The following is a 20,715-nucleotide window of genomic DNA, read 5'->3' as shown; positions in this document are numbered from 1 at the left end:
AAATGTACAAGTAACACGTAAGTATCTGTAACCATCAATGTAACTATTACATTTTACAGTTTTAAGATAGAAAGCTAAAACATTAAAATTTAAAATAAGGCATAAATATAAACATCATTACTACTTACAAAGTCCTTGAAATGAAAATTTATATTTAAAAGAGATATAATCCTGAAACCAAATCATACTTAGGCCTGGAAAGTCCAGCAATTTCTTTTGGGCTATGACATATCCCTCTTCAACAGAGACCAGGGAAAACCCAAAAAAACAGAAAGCAGACCAGTGGTTGTCAGGGGCTGGGGGAAATGAAAGTAACTGCTTAACAGGCACTGGGTTTCATTTGGTGATGGTGATAAAGTAATACAGCTGACAGTGACACAACATACTGTACTATATGCCACTGAGTTATTTACTTAAAAATGGTTAACTTTATGTTACATGAATTTTTTCCAGAATAATGGGGGGGAGGGAGGAAATAAGTGCAAGAGCACTATTTCCAAGGAGAAGCCAAAAACAAGTATCTCAGAAGGGCCTCAGTCCCAGGGCCCTTAGTGAAGGCCTAGGTGAGACAAAAGTGGGGTACCTGCCATCTTTTCTTTCTCCAGATTGCTTCTGACATATTACTGATGTTTTGTATTACAACTCAGCAAACTCAACATTAATCTAGAATTTCTTACTTCTGAGACATTTGTTAATGCATTATTTCATAGCCTCCTTTAGTTTTTCTTCATTTATAAAGCATGTCTTTAGAGTTGATCTCAAATTATAATTTCACATAACAAAACTTTTAAGGAAAATTAAAATTCTAATTTTTATTTATTTATTGAAAAGGCAGAATGACAACGACAAAGGAAGAGACAGAGAGAAATCAATCTTCCATCCGCTGGTTCAATCCCCAAATGTCTGCTAGGCTACACCAGGAAAAAGCCAGGAGCCAGGAACTCCATCTAGGTCTCACACCAGTGCCAAGAATCCAAAGACGTGGGCCATCATCTCTGCCTCCTACATACACAAGCAGCAAACTCAACTGGGCGGGACTTGATTGCAGGTATTCTAATATGAGATGCAGACATCTCAAGCAGCAGTTTAACCTGCTGCACAACCAACCACCACTCTAATTACTTTTTTAACTCAAAAAGGAATTACTGAACACATAAAATGCTGAAATCATCTTCACCAGGGGCTGAAGACTACAGTAAGCAAGACATGTCCATGAACATGCAGCTCACAAACCAGGAGGGCAGACAATACTTATCCTTACAATTGTGGTAAGCATTATAAAGAAAAAATAGAGACTGTTGTGAGGACTTTGAAAGGCTTCTTAAAAATTTTATTTCAGACATAAAGAGACACGAAAAGCAATCTTCCATCTGTTGGTTCATTCTCCAAATGATCAGCAATGGGCAGGCTGGGCTAGAGCCAAAGTTAGGAGACAAGAACTCAATTCAGGTCTCTCAGATGGGTGGCAAGAATCCAACGACTTCAGCCATCACTGTTTACTCCCAGGGTCTGCACTGGCAGAAAGCTAGGGTTCCAGAGATAGAGGTAGGACTCAAAATCACATACTGCAGTATGGGATATAGGCATCTTAATTGCTGGGCTAACCACCCACTCCCATTTTACTGTTTTGAAAAAGATTTCAATTTTCAGTTCATAGCTATACTGAAAAATTTATCTTTCTTCTCTTCATTTCCAGGTCTTAACCAGTTTTAGCTGCCTTTACTTCTTTTATCACAAGTACTTATTTTACTTAAAAATCTATTCATTGGGTTATACAAATAAGGTTTTAATGTAACTACTTCCTTATATTCTCCATTCTTTCATTACTCAAGCCTCCTCTTAACTTTCTAAACCTTTTCTACTTTACGTGTAGTTCTCTTTCATTCTCTCTATATTCAATACTTTGTAATTTGTTGTGATTACAGGACACTAAGGGAGGACGACTGCATCTCAGAATAACAATCAGCCTTTTGGCCACAACGACAACACCTTGATGTTAAGCAGCTTCCTCCCTCTGGCTCTCATATTTTGTCCACTTCTAGAACACCAAAAATAGCTCTTCCCCAACATTCTTCATTCTTGTCCAGTCTAAGTATCTGTATCAATTACCTTACCCTGGAAATTAATATTTCCACTAAGATTCTTGGCCCTTGCCTCACTGCCCAATTCCTCTCTCTCAAGACAGTTCTTCTGGCTGACTCCTCAATAAGCCCCATTTCAGTAAAGACAGCCAGGCCCAAAAAGCCTGCAGACTTCCTCACTGGACCAGCTGGGCTTTGCTTGCCAGAACCAGGGGAATGGTTTTGATGGGAGTCAAACTACCTAGTACACCGATGCAGCCCCTATACACTCTCTCCTCTGAAAGAACTTGGGCATCGCATCCCAAACTGCAGAGAAGAACTGAAATAAGCATCAATGTTAACAAAGATCTCTATTCTAACTTATGGACATCTTTGGGACATCTCACGCTGACAATGAGAACTCTTGGTTATTCAGTCTTGTGAGTCTTGTGAGACTCACGCACAAGATAAAAACAAGACAGCAAGCCTAAATATGAAGGATCCAAAGATGGACTTACCCAATACTCCATCACATTATTTTAGACCCATAATTAGTTTGAGGCAAAGTCACAAAGTTCTACATTTTAACATTTTATTCCAATGAGCTGTTCAAGAGGGACATTACAGTTTTTCAATTTAGAGGATTTAAAATTGTAAAATACATTAATTATAATAATCAGAAGCAAGAATTCCTGTAATTCTACTTGTAACTAAATTAAATCTTTTGCTTCTCAAACCTCTTTCTTCAGTTGCACAATTTGTAGAATGCTAACAGCCCTGAGTACTAATACAATAAACACTTCTCAAACCTACTTTCCTTCTCTTTTGATTGAAATCATTTGGGGGCATATGGTTATGGAAGATATATGAGAAGAGCCTCAACCACAACTTGCAATTAAAAAATTCTTGGTACAGAGAAAGATATAAGCTATAGAATTTAAACGACAAAAAGAAAACCCCTAGGAGCTTACCACTTCACCAGCTGAGCAAAGACCTGTATTGACAGCAGTCTCTTACACACTCTGACTCAGGCACTAAACAACCTAGGGACAATCTATACATTGTGGCCATTTACGCTAGCTTTCAAGCAATGTTAAACTCCAAAGCCAAAGAAACCCGAATGACGTCCCCACGCAAGAAAGTAATGAACCCTCCAATTTACCTTTCCCAGTACAGGCAAACAAAAAGGAACATATGTTCAAAAACCAGATAGATTAGATAGGTAGATATAAGTAATAGATACAGACAAATACACTAAGGGGGAAGTGGTTTCTTTTTGGGGTGATGAAAATCTTCCAAGATTTACTGTGGTGACAGTTTGTCCAACTCTGTGAATGCACTAAAGCTCACTAAGCTGTATACTTAAACAGATATATGAATTATACCTAAATAAAGCTGTTATTTTTTTTAAAAAGATACTTGGTTAGGAAGTTGTCATATGCAATCTGAGCCATTATTTTTTTAAAAACTAAGAAGTTCAACCTCACTATCCTATAAATGTGACATGTACCTCAGTATTTATTAACTGTGATATGACAAATAATTCAAGGATAGCATATTTTTACTATCTTTTTGTGAGACAAATTATATTATTATATAAATTATATATTTATATTATGTAGTATAAATTATACTAACATGAAAATTCATTAATTCATTCAATACAAACAAAGTCCATAAGATACACACAGTCTATAGTTACAAAGAAATAACTTGCTGAGGTAACATATTTACTACATAGGGAAACAATTCCATACTTAGTCTGATTCCAAAACAGATTTTCAGGTCAACTGTTTAGCTCAGTGGCTAAGATACTACTTGGGACACAGAGGCTGCCTGGGATATATACATCCCATATTGAAGGGTGTGGGCTGGAGTCCAGCTTCCTACTATTGTGCATCCTGAGAGGCAGATCTGACAGCTCAAGTATTTGTAGTCCTGAAACCCACATATGAGCCCCGGAAGGAGTTCTCATCTCCAAGCTTCAGCCAATCCAGTCCTGACTCTCACAGCTATCTGGGAAGTGAATTAGAAGAAGAGATTCTCTCTCCCTGCCTTCCAAATAATTAAAATAAACAACAAAAATTTATAAAGATGTTCATTTTTAAAATAAATAAAATAAAAATAGAAATGATTTTCTTTCCACTAAGCATGCTGCCTCTCTTACAGGACTAAACTAGGAATTAAAAAACCTGGATTCAGGTTAAAATCTGGGATTTTCTCTTCCAGTTTATGCACTTGAGTTTTTTCATCTGCAAACCTCAAAGGACTGAATAATGATCAAAATGAAAAAGGGACAAAAAGTGTTTTATCCACTAAAAAGTTTATTTAAAATTTTTTTTTGTTTAAAATACGTTTAAATTTCCTAGTAATGACAGCAACCTTTAAACATTAGGGTAAAAAACTGAAACTTCCACAAGAACAATGGTGAGAAAAAAGCTTTTTTTTTTTTTTAATAAACCCTCTGACTATTTGAGTCCCCTTTTTCCTTGCATAATGGAATTTTGGCCTCTCTGGAAACTCCTGGAATGTAGCACAGTAAATATAGAGCGACATGGTTTTAGCCATCACTATATCACTAAACCACATGGAAACCAAAAAGACCATGAAGGAAAAGGCCGGATCATAGTTTTTCATCCAAAATTATAACTGTAATAAAAGCTACAATTGTAATAGCTCTTTCCTTGAACACTGAGATTTTCCTGATTGTTCACCAAAACTGTATCAACTCAGGGGCCGGCACTGTGGCACAGCAGGTTAAAGCCTGAAGCACCGGCATCCCATATGGGCACTGGTTCTAGTCCCGTTCTAGTCCCGGCTGCTCCACTTCATATGCAGCTCTCTGCTATGACCCGGGAAAGCAGTGGAAGACGGCCCAAGTCCTTGAGCCCCTGCACCCACATGGAAGACCCAGAAGAAGCTCCTGGCTCCTGGCTTTGGATCGGTGCAGTTCCGGCCATTGGGGCCATCTGGGGAAGAACCAGAGGATAGAACACCTCTCTCTCTGTCTCTACCTCTCTCTGTAATTCTTTGAAATAAATAAAATAAAATTTAAAAAAAAATATTAACTCTAAAAAGCTATCATTATATAGATATACCATGGTATACTAACATTTCAAAAATTGTTTTTTAAAATACTAACACCTAAGAATATGTTCACAAAATACTGTTGTGTTCTAAAACAAGACATTAAGAATGTTAAAATTCACTGAGCATTTACTATGTGTTAGAAATTGTGTTAAGAGCTTTACACATCTCAACTTACTGGATCTTACAACTGCTTAAGTGATGAAATGAAGGTTACATTTCCAATAGCTGAAACTCAAGTTTATGCAGTAGCAAACAAGGGGTCTTGAATTCAGACCTATCCAACCACCCACTCATCTATCCAAGATCTTAGTGGCTCTTAGGTGCCCAGGCACTGACACATACTGTAATGTTGACTCCACAGCCTAGACCCTAACTCTACAGATAGAAAATTTATTTTAAAATGGATAAATAGGGGCAGGCATTTGCCCTCGTGGTTAACAACCCCACATTTCATATCAAAGTGTCTAGGTTCAATTTTCAGCTCCAACTCCCAATTCCAGCTTCCTGCTGATATAAACCCTAGCAAGCAGCAATGATGTCTCAAGCAATTAGGTTTCTGCCATCCAAGTGGGAACCCTGCATTGAGTTCCCAGTTCCTGGCTTTGGCCTAGCCCAGTCTCAGGCATTGCACACGTGTAGGGGGTAAATCAGTTTAGGATGTTGTCTTAACTCTTTCAACTTTTGCTACTGCCTCTGCCAAGGGTATATCCTCTGATGTCAAAGTTGCAAAATCTGGAACTCTCAGGATAGTGCTGCATTTCTTGTAATCTTCACAGTGGTCCACTGAAGCTGTGTTCCATTCAAAACTGGAAACATGGACCATTTTCATTTTCTGTCACTCAAGTGAGATCTCTCTCCCTCTCATAACATAAATAGGAACAGACTGTGAAGGGTTTGCGGCTGGTAGTATTGGAATGAGAAGACATCCTGTTCTAGGTGTCATATTGGTCCCTGGACTTCCACTTAAGTTTAGTGGAAAGGCATACTAGAGAGAGCTTAACTTGTTTTCATGACTGAGTCTAAGACCAGGGATATCTTAAGAGTGAAAACTGAGCACCACACCAGATATTAATCCTATAGATTAATATTTACTTATAAAACTATTTTTTAATACCTACCAAAGCCTTAGCTTCTTAATGGTGTTTATGGAAGTATTTATTAGCAAGGAAAAATTTTATTTTATATTCAGTGATATATTTTAAAGGTGGGGTCACATTCTTACCTGGAGATTTGATGACCAGCATAGAGGAGCAGGGCAGTCAAAAAATAGAGATAAAGCTGAACCAGGTGCTGCCTGGGCAAGGTGAGCAGCACAACACTTAAGATATAACCTGTAATAGATATTGAGAGAGATATATAAATAAAATATGAATCTTCCTTAGAATCCCAATGAATTATATGAATAGAAAAAGCTTGAAATAAATTATTTTCCAAGTAGTTTTCAACAAGTTTGGAAGTTTTCTATTTCACTTCAACAGTAAATTGAGCACAATATCATTACAGGCTTGTCTGTTGAGTATATAAAGCATTTTCACTTCTTTTGTAGATTTTTCTATATTAAAGTCAAATATATCCCACAAAAGTGCGACCTGATTCATCAACTACCTCTCCATGAAGTCTACTTACTTGTTTTACCCAAATTCTCTTATCCTGTCTAGTCTCAGAGGAAGGTCAGGGTGTTTTAATGTCACTCTCTAAGGATGTTCATTTCATTAGAAAGGTTTCATTAGAAAGGGAGTTTGTTGAGGTTTTTTGTAAATTGTAGGTAGTAAAGGGGGAAATGAATGGTTGGTTAAGTCTGAACTGGCCCTCAAAAATGATGAATGACTCTTTACCAGACTAGGGAGAAAGGAGAAACTCTCCAGGGAAAGAGAAGAGCAGATACAACAATCATACAAGCACAAAGGACACTTTCAGGAGACAGTAAATTCTCTAAGCTAGAGTAGAATTTGGTGCTACCAAAAAGGGTACTGGGAAATGAAGCTTAGAACTGGAGGCCTCAAAATAAGGCTTTGTATATATTAATCAAGAGTGTAGACTGGACTAATGGGTCTCCAATTATTTAGATACACATTTAGATACATTTAGATAAATTCAGCCACATTTTTAAAAAAGATGTTTTCAAGTCAACATATCAAAAATCAAATCAGAGAACTGAAAGTAGGAAAAATATTTTCGGGGCTGGCGCCGTGGCGCACTAGGTTAATCCTCCGCCTATGGCGCTGGCATCCCGTATGGGCGCCAGTTCTAGTTCCGGTTGCTCTTCTTCCAATCCAACTCTCTGCTGTGGCCAGGGATAGCAGTAGAAGATGGCCCAAGTGCTTGGGCCCCTGCACCTGCATGGGAGACCAGGAAGAAGCACCTGGCTCCTGGCTTCAGATCGGCACAGCTCCAGCCATTGCGCCCATTTGGGGAGTGAACCAATGGAAGGAAGACCTTTCTCTCTGTCTCTCTCACTGTCTGTAACTCTACCTGTCAAATAAACAAATAAAATCTCTTTAAAAAAATATTTTCAGTTCATAATGAAGGGTTAATTTCCTTAATGTAAACCAAACTCCCACAAACTGTTAAGAAAAACCTGGGGCCAGCACTCTGGCATAGCAGGTAATGCTGCCGCCTGCAGAGGCAGCATCCCATATGGGTGCCTGTTCAAGTCCCAGTTGCTCCATTTTCAATCTAGCTCCCTGCTAATGCGACTGGGAAAGCAAAAAGGATGGCCCAAGTCCTTGGGCCCCTGCACCCTTGCGGGAGACCTGGAAGAAGCTCCTGGCTCCTGGCCTTGGATCAGCTCCGCTCCAACTGTTGCAGCCAATTGGGGAGTGAACCAGCCCATGGAAGACTTCTCTCTCTCATCTTCTTTTCTCTGTAACTCGGTCTTTCAAATAAATAAATCTTTTAAAAAAAGAAAAGGCTAACAATCTCATAAAAATTGGGCAAGAGACACAAACTGACAATTCTTATAAGAAATAAATTTTTCTTGGCCAGCACCGTGGCTCACTAGGCTAATCCTCCACCTTGCGGCACTGGCACACTGGGTTCCAGTCCCGGTCGGGGCACCGGATTCTGTCCTGGTTGCCCCTCTTCCAGGCCAGCTCTCTGCTATGGCCCGGGAGTGCAGTGGAGGATGGCTCAAGTCCTTGGGCCCTGCACCCCAATGGGAGACCAGGAGAAGCACCTGGCTCCTGCCTTCAGATCAGCGCGATGCGCTGGCCGGAGCGCACCAGCCGCGGCGGCCATTGGAAGGTGAACCAACGGCAAAAGGAAGACCTTTCTCTCTCTCTCTCTCTCTCACTGTCCACTCTGCCTGTCAAAAAAAATTTAAAAAAAAAAAAAAATTTTCTTAACACAAAATTAATTTCAATCTGGCTCAAAAAAGAGAACCAAATTAAAACTACACCAAGTAAAAGAAAATTAATGTTTCACCTACTGGAAATACAGAAGTTTGATAACAGGCTGTTTTGAAAAGGATGTAGGATTGCTAGAACACTCAAACACTGTAAAGGTGCAAAATGATGAAACCCTATTAAGAATAATATCTATCAACATTACAAATGTGTATATACTCTCTAACCTGTCCATTTCATTCCTAGTAATTTAACTTAAGATTATATTTGAATCTGCTGAAATTATGGCTATATAAAGTTATTAAGCACAATGCTGTATGAACTGCAGCAGAATAAAATTTATCTAAAATATTCACAAATAGATTGCTCAATAAATTACAGAATATCCATTCAAGGATACATACTATGCCACTGGAAAACAGCTTTGGGGACAGGAAGATAGGAGTCCTTAACATCTAATCAGAGTTTTAAGATTTGACAGAATGGAAAGTTCAACATTAAAAAACAGAGCACAGGGTAAAAAAACAATATAATCCAAAATTTGTACTTTTGGAATTTATATTTATTAAATAAAAGTTTTCTATAAAAAAAGCACAAAACTTCATTTCATGAATATCTAAAAGCAGTAGTTATGGCTCTACAGAATATAAACAAACACAAATCAGGGTTCAGAACTGTGTACATTAGGCTGACATCTGAACAAAAAGGGGAAACATTTACTTATATACACATAAAATATCTCCAGACTTACACATAAGGAAAACATAGTAGCTACTTATTGGGACTCAGAGTGAAAACTTAGTGGGCAAGGAACAAAGAAAGAAGGGAGAAACCTTTCACTGTATACTTTCTTATACTTTTTCAATTTTAAACATAAGTATATTACCAGTTTCAAAAATTAAAAAATTAGTAAATGAACTTTAGCATAAAATTCTGCAAACTGGATCACTACACCAACACTACATATCTGACAGAGGTTACTCCAACTAAAATATGTTCAAGCTGAAAATATCCACTCTTGTAATCACTGAGCTTCCTCTCCTGAGGCATGTAATGAGTATATTTAAGAAGGCTCAGCTGAGATCCCAAAGTGATAGGCCAGAAAAGATGAACTTCAACGGTACTAGAACCCACTCAATTTCTAATGTTTCTGGCTATTGGGCAGCTGTTCTTTTAGTAAATATTCCAATTTGTTCAGAAATAATATATGATAAGTATGTTTTTTAAACCACAGGGTGAATTACTTTGCTGATGAAGCTAAAAGTCTTAGCCAAGTGCCCAATTGTTCTACAACTGACTGGAATTACTTTCCATAAATTGGCTAACATAGAAAGCCTTTAATAAAGGGCTGAGAATTATAGTGTTTTGCAATATAAAGGAACCTTCTCATTTCACAGACTTTTCCAAGTTAGTACCAGCTACAAGAGATGAGCTTATTGAGCCCAGATGTTTTGCTGCTTGTGCAGTTTTCCTACAATACCACTCTTCTCACAGTGGCTTGCCTGGTGCTCTCTTAGAGCCACAGGGGATTCTCAAGGCTAAAATGTGGAACCCAGAAAGTCCTCCTCTAGATTAAAATAGTTCCCACACGCCGGCGCTGTGGCTCAATAGGCTAATCTTCCGCCTGCGGCATGGGCATACCGGGTTCTAGTCCCGGTCGGGGCACCGGATTCTGTCCCAGTTGCTCCTCTTCCTGTCCAGCTCTCTGTTGTGGCCTGGGAGTGCAGTGGAGGATGGCCCAAGTTGGGCCCTGCACCCGCATGGGAGACCAGGAGAAGCACCTGGCTTCGGATCAGCGCAGTGCGCCGGCCGCAGTGGCCATTGGGGGTGAACCAACGGAAAAGGAAGACCTTTCTCTCTTTCCTCTCTGTCTCTCTTACTGTCCACTCTGCCTGTAAAAAAAAAAATTAAAAAATAAAATAGTTCCCACAGAGACAGGACAAAACTCCATAGTTTTCTATGAAAAATATGCTTCATTATGGGCAATTCTAACTAAAATATTATTAATAAACACTATAAAACACCACTTGAAGCCGGCGCCACGGCTCAATAGGCTAATCCTCCACCTTGCGGCACTGGCACACCGGGTTCTAGTTCCGGTCGGGTGCCGGATTCTGTCCCGGTTGCCCCTCTTCCAGGCCAGCTCTCTGCTGTGGCCCGGGAGTGCAGTGGAGGATGGCCCAAGTGCTTGGGCCCTGCACCCCATGGGAGACCAGGAGAAGCACCTGGCTCTTGCCACCAGATCAGCGCGGTGCGCCGGCCGCAGCGCGTCGGCCGTGGCGGCCATTGGAGGGTGAACCAACGGCAAAGGAAGACCTTTCTCTCTCTCTCTCTCACTGTCCACTCTGCCTGCCAAAAACAAAAACAAACAAACAAAAAAACACCACTTGAGCCATGACTGGAATTACACAATAGCAATGATAAAAATATATTGTGACACACACAAATACAAACTAAATTTAACCTAAAACTTATGATCATGACTTTTATTCAAGATTAATTCAATCTGTCTCATGCCTGTATTTCCTTAATCTCTCACCATTACTTTTTTTCCAGATATAAAAATTTATTATAAAGTTACAGTAATTTTAAAAAATATGTTGATGTAGCTAGTTCAGTACAGCAGAAGACAGAATCCATCAATACATCCTTGTTGTCATTAGAGTTTGGGTTCATATTAATGGCAGCATTGTAAATCACTTGTGGTAGAACATAAGGGAAAAAATATCAAGTGAAATCCGTACCTCAAACTGCACTTCTCTTTTTTTTTTAAATTGGTTGCTTATTTTCTTAAGTTTTTATTTTTATTTTAAGATATATTTGAAAATCAGTTACAGGGGCCGGCACTATGGCACAGCGGGTTAAAGCCCTGGCCTGAAGCGCAGGTATCCCATATGGGAGTCAGTTCTAGTCCTGGCTGCTCCTCTTCCAATCCAGCTCTCTGCTATGGCCTGGGGTAGTAGTGGAAGATGGCCCAAGTCCTTGGGCCCCTGCACCTACATGGGAGACCCGGAGGAAGCTCCTGGCTTCGGATCAGCACAGCTTGGGCCGTTGCAGCCACCTGGGGAGTGAACCAGCTGATGGAAGGTCTGTCTCTCTGTTTCTACCGCTCTCTGTAACTCTTTCAAATAAATAAAATAAATCTTAAAAAAAATAAATAAATCAGAGTTACAGAGAAAGAGAGAGATCTTCCATTCACTGGTTTATTCTCTCTGGATGGCCACAACTGGCAGCGCTGGGTCAGATTGGAGCCAGCAGCCAGGAGCTTCTTCTAGGTCTCCTATGTAGGTGGCAGGGGCCCAAACACCTGGGCCATATTCCATTGCTTTCCAAGGGAATTAGCAGGGAGTGGGATCAGAAGTGGAGCAGCCAGGACACAAACTAGCACCCATACAGAACAAAGGCACCACAAGTGGCAGCTTTACCCTCTACACCACAACTCTGGTCCCTCACACTACACTTCAAAATCAACTCCAAATGAATTAATAAACATAACATTGAAAGTTATAACATGACTCAGAAAGACAAATACTGCATGTTCTCCCTTACATGCGGGAGCAAAAATTTTAAAAAGAAACAACCAAAAAAAGAAACATCTGTTTTTATCAGTATTGCTGCAAATATACTTTTGTAAAACTGTTTTATACCTTTGTCAAACCAATAGTTAAGAATGTTGTGGCCGGCGCCGTGGCTCAACAGGCTAATCCTCCGCCTTGCGGCGCCGGCACACCGGGTTCTAGTCCCGGTCGGGGCACCGATCCTGTCCCGGTTGCCCCTCTTCCAGGCCAGCTCTCTGCTGTGGCCAGGGAATGCAGTGGAGGATGGCCCAAGTGCTTGGGCCCTGCACCCCATGGGAGACCAGGAAAGCACCTGGCTCCTGCCATCGGAACAGCGCGGTGCGCCGGCCGCAGCGCGCTACCGCGGCGGCCATTGGAGGGTGAACCAACGGCAAAAGGAAGACCTTTCTCCCTGTCTCTCTCTCTCACTGTCCACTCTGCCTGTCAAAAAAAAAAAAAAAAAAAAAAAAAAAAAGAATGTTGTGCTACTATAGTTTTAATACTCACCATTACTTTTACCACTAAGCTCAAGGCATAATACCATTCTAGGAGTATTTTTTTAAAAAGAAAATATTTTAGTACTACTATTACCCACATTTCATTTCATTGAAATGAACACTTTATCTTCAACTGATTGTTTTCTAAAGATTTAATTATTTATTTGAAAGGCAGAGTGACAGAGAAGCAGAGGCAGAGAAACAAAGGTTCACTCCTCATATGGCCACAACAGCTGGAGCTGAGCTGATCCAAAGCCAGGAGCCAGGAGCTTCTTCCAGGTCTCCCACGTGAGTGCAGGGGTCCAAGGACTTGGGCCATCTTCCACTGCTTTCCCAGGCCAGAGCAGGGAGCTGGATCGGAAGTGGAGCAGCTGGGATTCAAACCAGCGCCCATACAAGATGCCAGCACTGCAGATTGTGGCTTTTACCCACTATGCCGCAGCACTGACTCCTCAAGTAATATTAATGTTTTAGTTTTCTCAGAAATAATAAAGAATATTGCATTTCAAAGACCTTAGCTTCTGGAACAGGCATGTGGCATGGTGGTTAAACTGCCAGTTGGGATGCCTGCATCCTATCTCAGAATGCCTGGATTCAAGTCCCGACTCCACTCTCAAATGTAGCTTTTAGCTGATGCACATCTTGGGAGGCCCTGGTGATAGCTTGAGAAGTTGGGTCCCTGCCACTCACATGGGAGACCTGGATTAAGTTCCTGGCTCTCAGCTTCAATTTGGCTCAGGCCCAGCAACTATGGGCCTTTGGGGAGTCAATCAGTGGATAGGAGCTTGCTCTCTCTTGGCCTCTCAAAGACAACAACAAATTTCTGAATTACTACCAAATTCCAAAATAAGGAAAAATTAGAGGAGGCCAAATGTCTGAAAAAGAATTTCTCATTACTTAGATTTTATCATATTAAAACTCAAAAATGTTTTCTTCTGTCTGCCAATTTTACCCAGTAAAATAAATCTCAGATCACCTGCCATACTCTAGTTCTAAAAATTCAATGCAATGATAAGACAAATAAAACAATCAAGACTCATAAACATTCACCAATGATTATATCACTGTGATCTATAACTGAGCTTCATTTAACCACAATTCAAAACATACAAATTGGAATGTTCACTCTAAGGTTAGAAAATATGATGTAGCCACTTACCTACATAATGCATATTAAGAGCCAAATACTTATACTGGAAAAGGGGGTTGTTGCTGAGGCTACTTCTTTGGATCTGCTGGAAAAAGGAGCTGACATCCCATCGGTACAGGACATCCAACAGCATGATGCTCGGCACCCTTAGGGCCACATTCAGCACTGCTTCCAGTTTCTCTTTTGCAGCCATTGTTTTGTTTTTGTTTTTGTTATTTCCCTCTTAGAGCAGACCTAAAATTCAGAGATACACATGTAAAAATAAGTCAATATAAATAGCTTTTAGATATACACTTATGAATCTAATGGGCTGGTCATATACTATACAAAAACTGTTAGAGTGTATAAAACTTCTTAGCAATATATCTTATTTTTAGGTATTGATAAAATGAGCTTTACAGTGTTTTCACAATAATACTTTCAGGTCTATACAACTTTATGATTCTGATTAAACGTTCAAGTCTTAAAATTTATTTTAAAAGGGCCATCAACTTCAAATATAGCCATTTAGCAACCAAACATCTTGTAAGAATACTGTACTGTTGCCCAACTTATTCAAAAAGAAAAATTCACTCCTATAAAATTGCTTGAGATATATGTGACTCTCAAAAAGAAGGCAAATCTTAAATATTTACTATATTAAAAACCTAAGCTATTCAATAAAAATTTGGTGAACTGCAGCATCTCATAGTCTATCCTTTTCCTATTCACTTACAATCAAAACTAATGTACTAAATTTACAATCCAGAGAACTCATAATGTAGACACAGGTGGAGGAGACATCACTTGTAATGTTATTACTTTGAATTATTAAACTTAGTCTAAAATTCCCGTAAGTTGCTTTCAAAGTGGGAAAAAAATGCTCATCAAATTCTTCCGTTGATACACAGAAATGCAGACACCGCAAGAAGCCAGGCACTGAGTCTATAAGATCTCTGCTTATATGCTAATTACAACAAAAAAGAAAAAAAAAGCAAAATATATGGTAGAGCTGCAAACCCCAGGAATCGTAACAGAACAGGGTAAACTCTCTCTGTCTCTCTCTCTCACTATCCACTCTGCCTGTCAAAAAAAAAAAAAAAAAGAGTAAACTTAAGTGGGTAAACGACACTTAGAATAAAGATACTTCTAGATAGCTCACTCTGACAATTTCCTTTTAAGAATTTTGCTGAGAAAGCTAAACACACTGCTAGCTTTAGCAGTAATTTCAGACATTATGGGACAAACGAAAACATTTATTTCTAAAGAATATTATAATGACAGATTGCTACCCTATGTTTAAAAATGTCAGTATTTCCGTCTCACCCTCCAATTTTCATAGCTTCCTAGATGAGACAGTTAAAAGTCAAAGGCAGCTCAAGCAAGCACTCTGTTAACCCAAGCTTTTCAGTGATCATGTATCAACCATCACAATAACCCAAATGCTGTTTTCTTATCAGTAATACAGAATTAACATTTTTATAAATCCTGTAATTCTGATTATCTTAAATGAACAAGATTATTTAAATAATCTTCCTACAAAAGAAAAAATATTTTAAAAATCAAAACCAAAGAGTTCTGTCCTATGGAGGGAAAGCACTAAAAAACCATTCAGGAAACTCAACTAAATGTCTCAAAGTTCTTGATATTATAGAACCCTGTATCTGTGCGTTCCACATTTCAGATTCAACCAACCTTGAATTGAAAATATTAGGGAAAAAAAGAAGTCTGTACTAAACATGTACAAAATCCTTCTTGTCACTATTCCCTAATAATACAATATAACTTCATAATAAGCAATCTAGAGATTCTTTAACGTATACAGTAGGGTATAGGTAAATACTATGCCATTTTTTATAAGATACTTGAGCCAACGCAGAGTTTAGCATTCATGTGCTGGTGCTTTGGGTGTATCTTGGAATCAATTCCCCGAGGACACTGAGAGATGGCAATATTTAAAAGAAAAAAATAAACAATCATACTGAGAAGAAATACACTGCAAAAATCACAGCAACATCCTTTCAACAGTCTTCTTTTTCTGTTTGCCAAGTTTTCTAGAATATTTGTGCATTATTTTATCATGCTGGTAAAAAGTATAATACACCTAAGACATTTAGATGACTTCAGGAAATATACAGGAAATAACTACTTAGTCTCGTGGTCAAATGGATATCTCAATGCTCTCTTGAGAATTTATTTCAAAGTATATGAACAATAGATTTTTCTCCTAAATTCCCAGCCACATCTAAAAATCACCATCTACTGAGATGACAAGATCACTAATAGGTTTTACACTGCAATGGAAAAGTCACTATTGCTCCCAATTGTAGAATCCAAAATAAACCACTGCACTTCTGTTTTTAAGTAACAAAGGTGGGGAAACAGCGCTATGTTAATACGTGCAGTCTATATTTATTTCATCTGATTTGGACACTTCCTCTGTTTTTAATGTTTCTCTATTTTTAAACGTACCCATTTTCACCATTTATTGTAGCTCTTACAGGGATACAGAAAACATTTTACAAATACCCAATCCTGCATTAGAAATCAAAGGGAAAAAATAAAATCTCCCTAATCCTTACAGAGGATCATCTGAATTACGAAACAAGGCCATCACTAGAATGACACGTTCCCCCTTAATTTCTGCTCACAACTCCTGCCTGAGACATATAACAAGAATCATCAGAAAATCTTGGGCCCCAAAGCTGTCAGTACAGAAGAGTATCTGAGAAGTTGATCCCTGGGGCTGTTGCTGTGGCATAGTGGGTAAAGCCTTCAGCTGCAGAGCCGGCATCCCATATGGGCGCTGGTTTGAGTCCGGGCTGCTCTCTACTATGGCCTGGGAAAGCAGTAGAAGATGGCCCAAGTCCTTGGCCACCTGCACCTGCATGGGAGACAGAGGAAGCTCTAGGCTCCTGGCTCCTGGCTTGAATCAGCTCAGCTCTGGCTATTGCGACCATTTGGGAAGTGAAGCAGCGGATGCAAGACCTCTCTCTCTCTCTCTCTCTCCTCTCTCTCTTTCTGCCTCTCTGTAACTCTGCCTTTCAAATAAATAAATACATTTTTTTAAAAAAAAAATTAAAAAAAAAAAAGACAATCCTCAAACTCAACAGTATGGTCAACTCAATATTCAAATGTTGTAGGAAGGACCTTGGATAGAATGAAGCTTGATGAACCTATTGCTTACTCAATGCCTTCTTTTTTTTTTTTTTTTTTTAAGATTTATTCCATCTACTTGAAAGAGTTAGAGAGAGAGAGAGAGAGAACAAGAGAGTTCCCCCACCTGCTAGTTAACTCCCCAAATGGTCTCAACAGCCAGAGCTGAGCTGATTCAAGTCAGGAGCCAGGAGCCAGGAGCCTAGAGCCTCCTCTGTCTCCCCTGCAGGCATAGGGACCCTAGCACTTTGGCCATCCTTTGCTGCTTTCCCAGGCAGCTTAGCAGGGATCTGGATCAGAAGAGCAGCCTGGACTCAAATCAGTGCCCATATGGGATGGCAGTGCCACTGCTCCGTATTTCTGTGCATGAGTGTTATTTTGACAAGATACTGGCAAGCTAGCCATGTAAAAAAACTTAAGTGGCAAGTCAAAGAGACCAAATACATTTTTCAAACTTTATAATTTTGAATCTTTCTAGAGTAGAAGTACATAAGACAGGTGGTGGCCATTATAAATAAATCCTGTACGCTAGTGTACACTCGCACAGCACTAAACCAACATGTAAACCAAACTGTGAATTATTTATCTTGTTTACAGATACCTGAAATAATTCACATATGCCAAATCACTGTGTTATAATAACATGAATGAAAAAATGGAGGTTTCTCCCCTGAAGTAAAGACATTATACCTCTATAATGTTTGGTTCAAACAGAATTTATCTTTTTCTAAAATTTATTGTCAGACGGGCAATTAAGCACATTCTAAACTCAGTGCTCAAAATTCTCTAAAAAAAAAAAACCCAACAATATCAAATCATCCTAGGAAATGAACAAGAGAGCTGAATGTGAAGAAAATTTAAAGATCTGACACACCTAAAGCCAAATATATAAATTTCCTGCACTGTTTTACTTTTCCATGCAACATCTTAAAATTTTTTTCTTGAACTGCAAAAACAAATGAGAAACTAAAATTCCAACGTGATGTCTCTGCAAATAATGTAAACTAAATGTGACTCAAACTTAAAGATGCTTTACATAGTAAAACAGCTTAAAAAATGGCATTTCTTTCCAAAAACCACAGGAGAGGTTCAACAAATAGTAAAACAAGACATAGAAAACTGCAATATATGACTTCCTCAGGCTTGGAATGGATACTTCAGACAAGTATACAGATATTATGTTGCACAGTGTACCATTCATATCTGTGTGTTAGCAAACATAGGAAGCGTCATTTTACACTTCCCTGAAAACACAGCATCTTGGTTTTAAATATTAAAAAAAATCATCCTAAACAGTAAGAATAACATAGGTTTTTAAAGTGTTAGCTGGTCTCTGTTGAAGAACTATGTTTAATAAGACATTAAAAGAAAAAAAAGCACTCACACCTCCTTAACTCCCTTTTAAAAAAGTAAAGCAAAAATAAGAATGACACATGAGTCAATTTAAAACTGCATGGAACAATATTTATATAGTAAGTTACAGCTGAAAGTTTCTGCACCTTTTTACCAATCACCATCACCACAACAAAAATATCATCGTTAATCTCCTTTGTCACCATCAGTTTACATAATACCAAATTCTACCATCAACCAAAACTGATCTTAAGGAAGCCAGATTTTCTGGTTGTCCATCGGTTAGGACAGTCAAGCCCTGGAAACAGGAGAACACAAAATCCCAAGTAAACTCAGCTCAGAACTGCGATACCAGGAAAGAAAACGCACCTCTTACATAAGCGCTGGCACGTTTTAAATACAGCCGGTCCTCCCCACTCCCACGCCTGGCTCGCTAACTTTGTATGTACCTGAGCACCCCATCAACTACCTGGAATTCTGCGGTTCCTCATCATCTCCACAGCGGCCAAGACAGAGTCCACAAGGGCCGGCTCTCAACAATGCTACCTCTGCCATTGGGCGCTCAGCCTGGCTCACGACTGCAGCACAGACAGCTCATCCTTTTGGGCATGATTCAAGAGCCAGAACTGCACACTCCGTATTTTAAAAAATGAGAGACACACACAGTCCTCTCCTTTCCTTTCCGACTAGTTTCCTGTTTACTGCAGACTGCGATGCAAAGCCATCCATTAATCTTTGATGCCTTCTCGCTGCAAAGGCCCCTTCCTCTCTCCCCGCACCTCCTCCCCCACGCCTGCTGATCTCAGATGCGTTTGAACTCTAGTAACCCCAACCCGCTCGCAGCAAGCAGGCAGCGCGGCGGCAGCGAGCAGCCGCCCGGGGGCTAGGGGATTACGTTCAGCAAAAACTCTGCCAGGAGAGAGGCCCCGGAGCTCCCCTCCCGCCCAGCAAGGGTGCCGGCTCCGGCGCGCCACGCACCAAAAGGCTAGCCAGGAAAGATGTGGGCGAAGTTCACCGTTTCCGAACAGAATCACTCCACAGCGGGAGGGAAGGGGGTCTCAGGGAGGGGGTGGGGGTCCTCAAGTGAGGAGAGCAGAACTGGAAGGGGAGGCAAAGGAATGGCACGCGGGAGAGGGAAACCGCGAGGACAAAAAGAAGGGATGAGCAGCGAGCCCTCTGGCTGTCAGGAGGGACTGACGGGCGGGATGCGGCGCGACGGGTCCTCGTTCGGAGAAGCGCTTGGCAGGCCGGTCCGCACCCCCAAACCGCCGCACGCCGCAGCAAAGTGGGGAGGCTTAGTCTGGAGCTGCGTAACCCAACAAGGGGAGCCGAGAGGCGAGAGGGAGGAAAGCCTGGGAGTCAAGTGGACAAAGCCACAAAGTTGGGTAGGAAAATTGGCGAAAAGAGGCTGGGAAGAGGCTCGAAGGGGGCCTTCAAGTTGGGCACTCAGGGGGCGAGCCGCGAGTAAGGGCATCTTAGGAATGTGCGGGGCATCCCCAGGCCCCGGAGAGAGGGCGGGATGGGAGGGCGGGGAGGTGGCGGCCAGGCCAGGCCCGGGAACGGGAGAAGGGGGCTCTGTGCAGGGCCCCGGGAGCGGGGCGCACACGGAAGGGCTCCCGGGGGCCGCAAGAGGGGCTGGGGGGGTGGAGGGAGGGGCTGATGCGGATGCAGAAGGATGCGGACTCCGCTGAGGCAGGGGAGAAGAGGAGGGGGGAGGCGGACAGGAGAGACGGGCCAGGGGGAGTGGGGGGTGGGGGAGGGGAGCGAGGACGTGGGAAGAGGATGAGGGGCGCAGGGATGGAAAGGGGCCGGCCGGGCGGCGCGGTCACCTCGGGCTGCGGCCTCCCTCCCGGCGGCGCGGCGCTGCGGGCGGACGGGCGGGCTCCGCAACTCCCCGACTCTCTCGTCCGCCTCCCGTTCTCCTCGGACGGCGGCGGCGGCGGCGGCGGCGGCGGCGGGGGCCGGGACGGTGCGGCTCACAGCGGCGGCTCCTCCGCGCCGGGCCTTGGTTGTTGCGTCTTGGGAGGTGGAGGCAGCGGCGGCGGCAGCGGCCCGACCCGTGCGGTCACCATCGTCCGCGGAGGCAGGCGCTCGCGGGCCGAGCCCCTCAGCAGCCGGCGGCGGCGGCAGCGGCGGCGGCGGCGGCCATGGCCTCCTGGGCTCTCTCTCCTCCCGCCCCCGGCGCTCTGCGGCGGCCGGGCCCGGCTCCCGCGCTCTGCGCCTGCGCGCGGCCAGGCCAGCGCGGCGCGCCCCGCCCCCGCCCCGCGCGCGCCCGCGCTCACTCACAATCGCACCCGCCGGTGCTTCCCTCGCTGCCCGCGGTACGTGGGCGGGAGACACAAGCTTCGCTCTGCCCGCACAGCCGCTCGGCGTTTAGGGAGACGCGTGCCGGGGAGACACCTGTGCGCGTACTGTGACACTCGCCATTCTGACACACGTGCTCTCGCACGCTCTCTAACACCCCCAGCCGCGCGCGCTCACACCCACACTCACCTGCAGGGACCACGTGGGAGACTTCGAGGGGCAGGT

General features: G+C 42.0%; 1 protein-coding gene across 2 annotated transcripts in view; it reads right to left on the bottom strand.

Moving 5' to 3' along the window:
• The window catches only part of RNF145 (ring finger protein 145), a 47,610-nt gene extending 27,506 nt beyond the window's left edge, over positions 1 to 20,104 (bottom strand). Inside the window, exons 1-3 of one of the 2 annotated variants that reach the window (XM_062188747.1) lie at positions 20,016 to 20,104; positions 13,708 to 13,932; positions 6,373 to 6,481 (exon numbers count right to left, since the gene is read on the bottom strand). In XM_062188747.1, the coding sequence (XP_062044731.1) occupies positions 6,373 to 6,481; positions 13,708 to 13,891 (293 nt within the window). In that variant the 5' untranslated portion in view covers positions 13,892 to 13,932; positions 20,016 to 20,104. Of the gene's footprint in view, positions 1 to 6,372; positions 6,482 to 13,707; positions 13,933 to 18,655; positions 18,748 to 20,015 lie in introns of those variants that run through there. The other variant, XM_062188746.1, reaches the window with a different exon arrangement.
• Between the last annotated feature and the right edge of the window lie 611 nt (positions 20,105 to 20,715).

Source organism: Lepus europaeus, chromosome 4 (assembly GCF_033115175.1).
Source record: "Lepus europaeus isolate LE1 chromosome 4, mLepTim1.pri, whole genome shotgun sequence".
Classification (NCBI taxonomy): Eukaryota; Metazoa; Chordata; class Mammalia; order Lagomorpha; family Leporidae; genus Lepus; species Lepus europaeus.
This window is presented reverse-complemented; position numbering and strand designations above follow the sequence as displayed.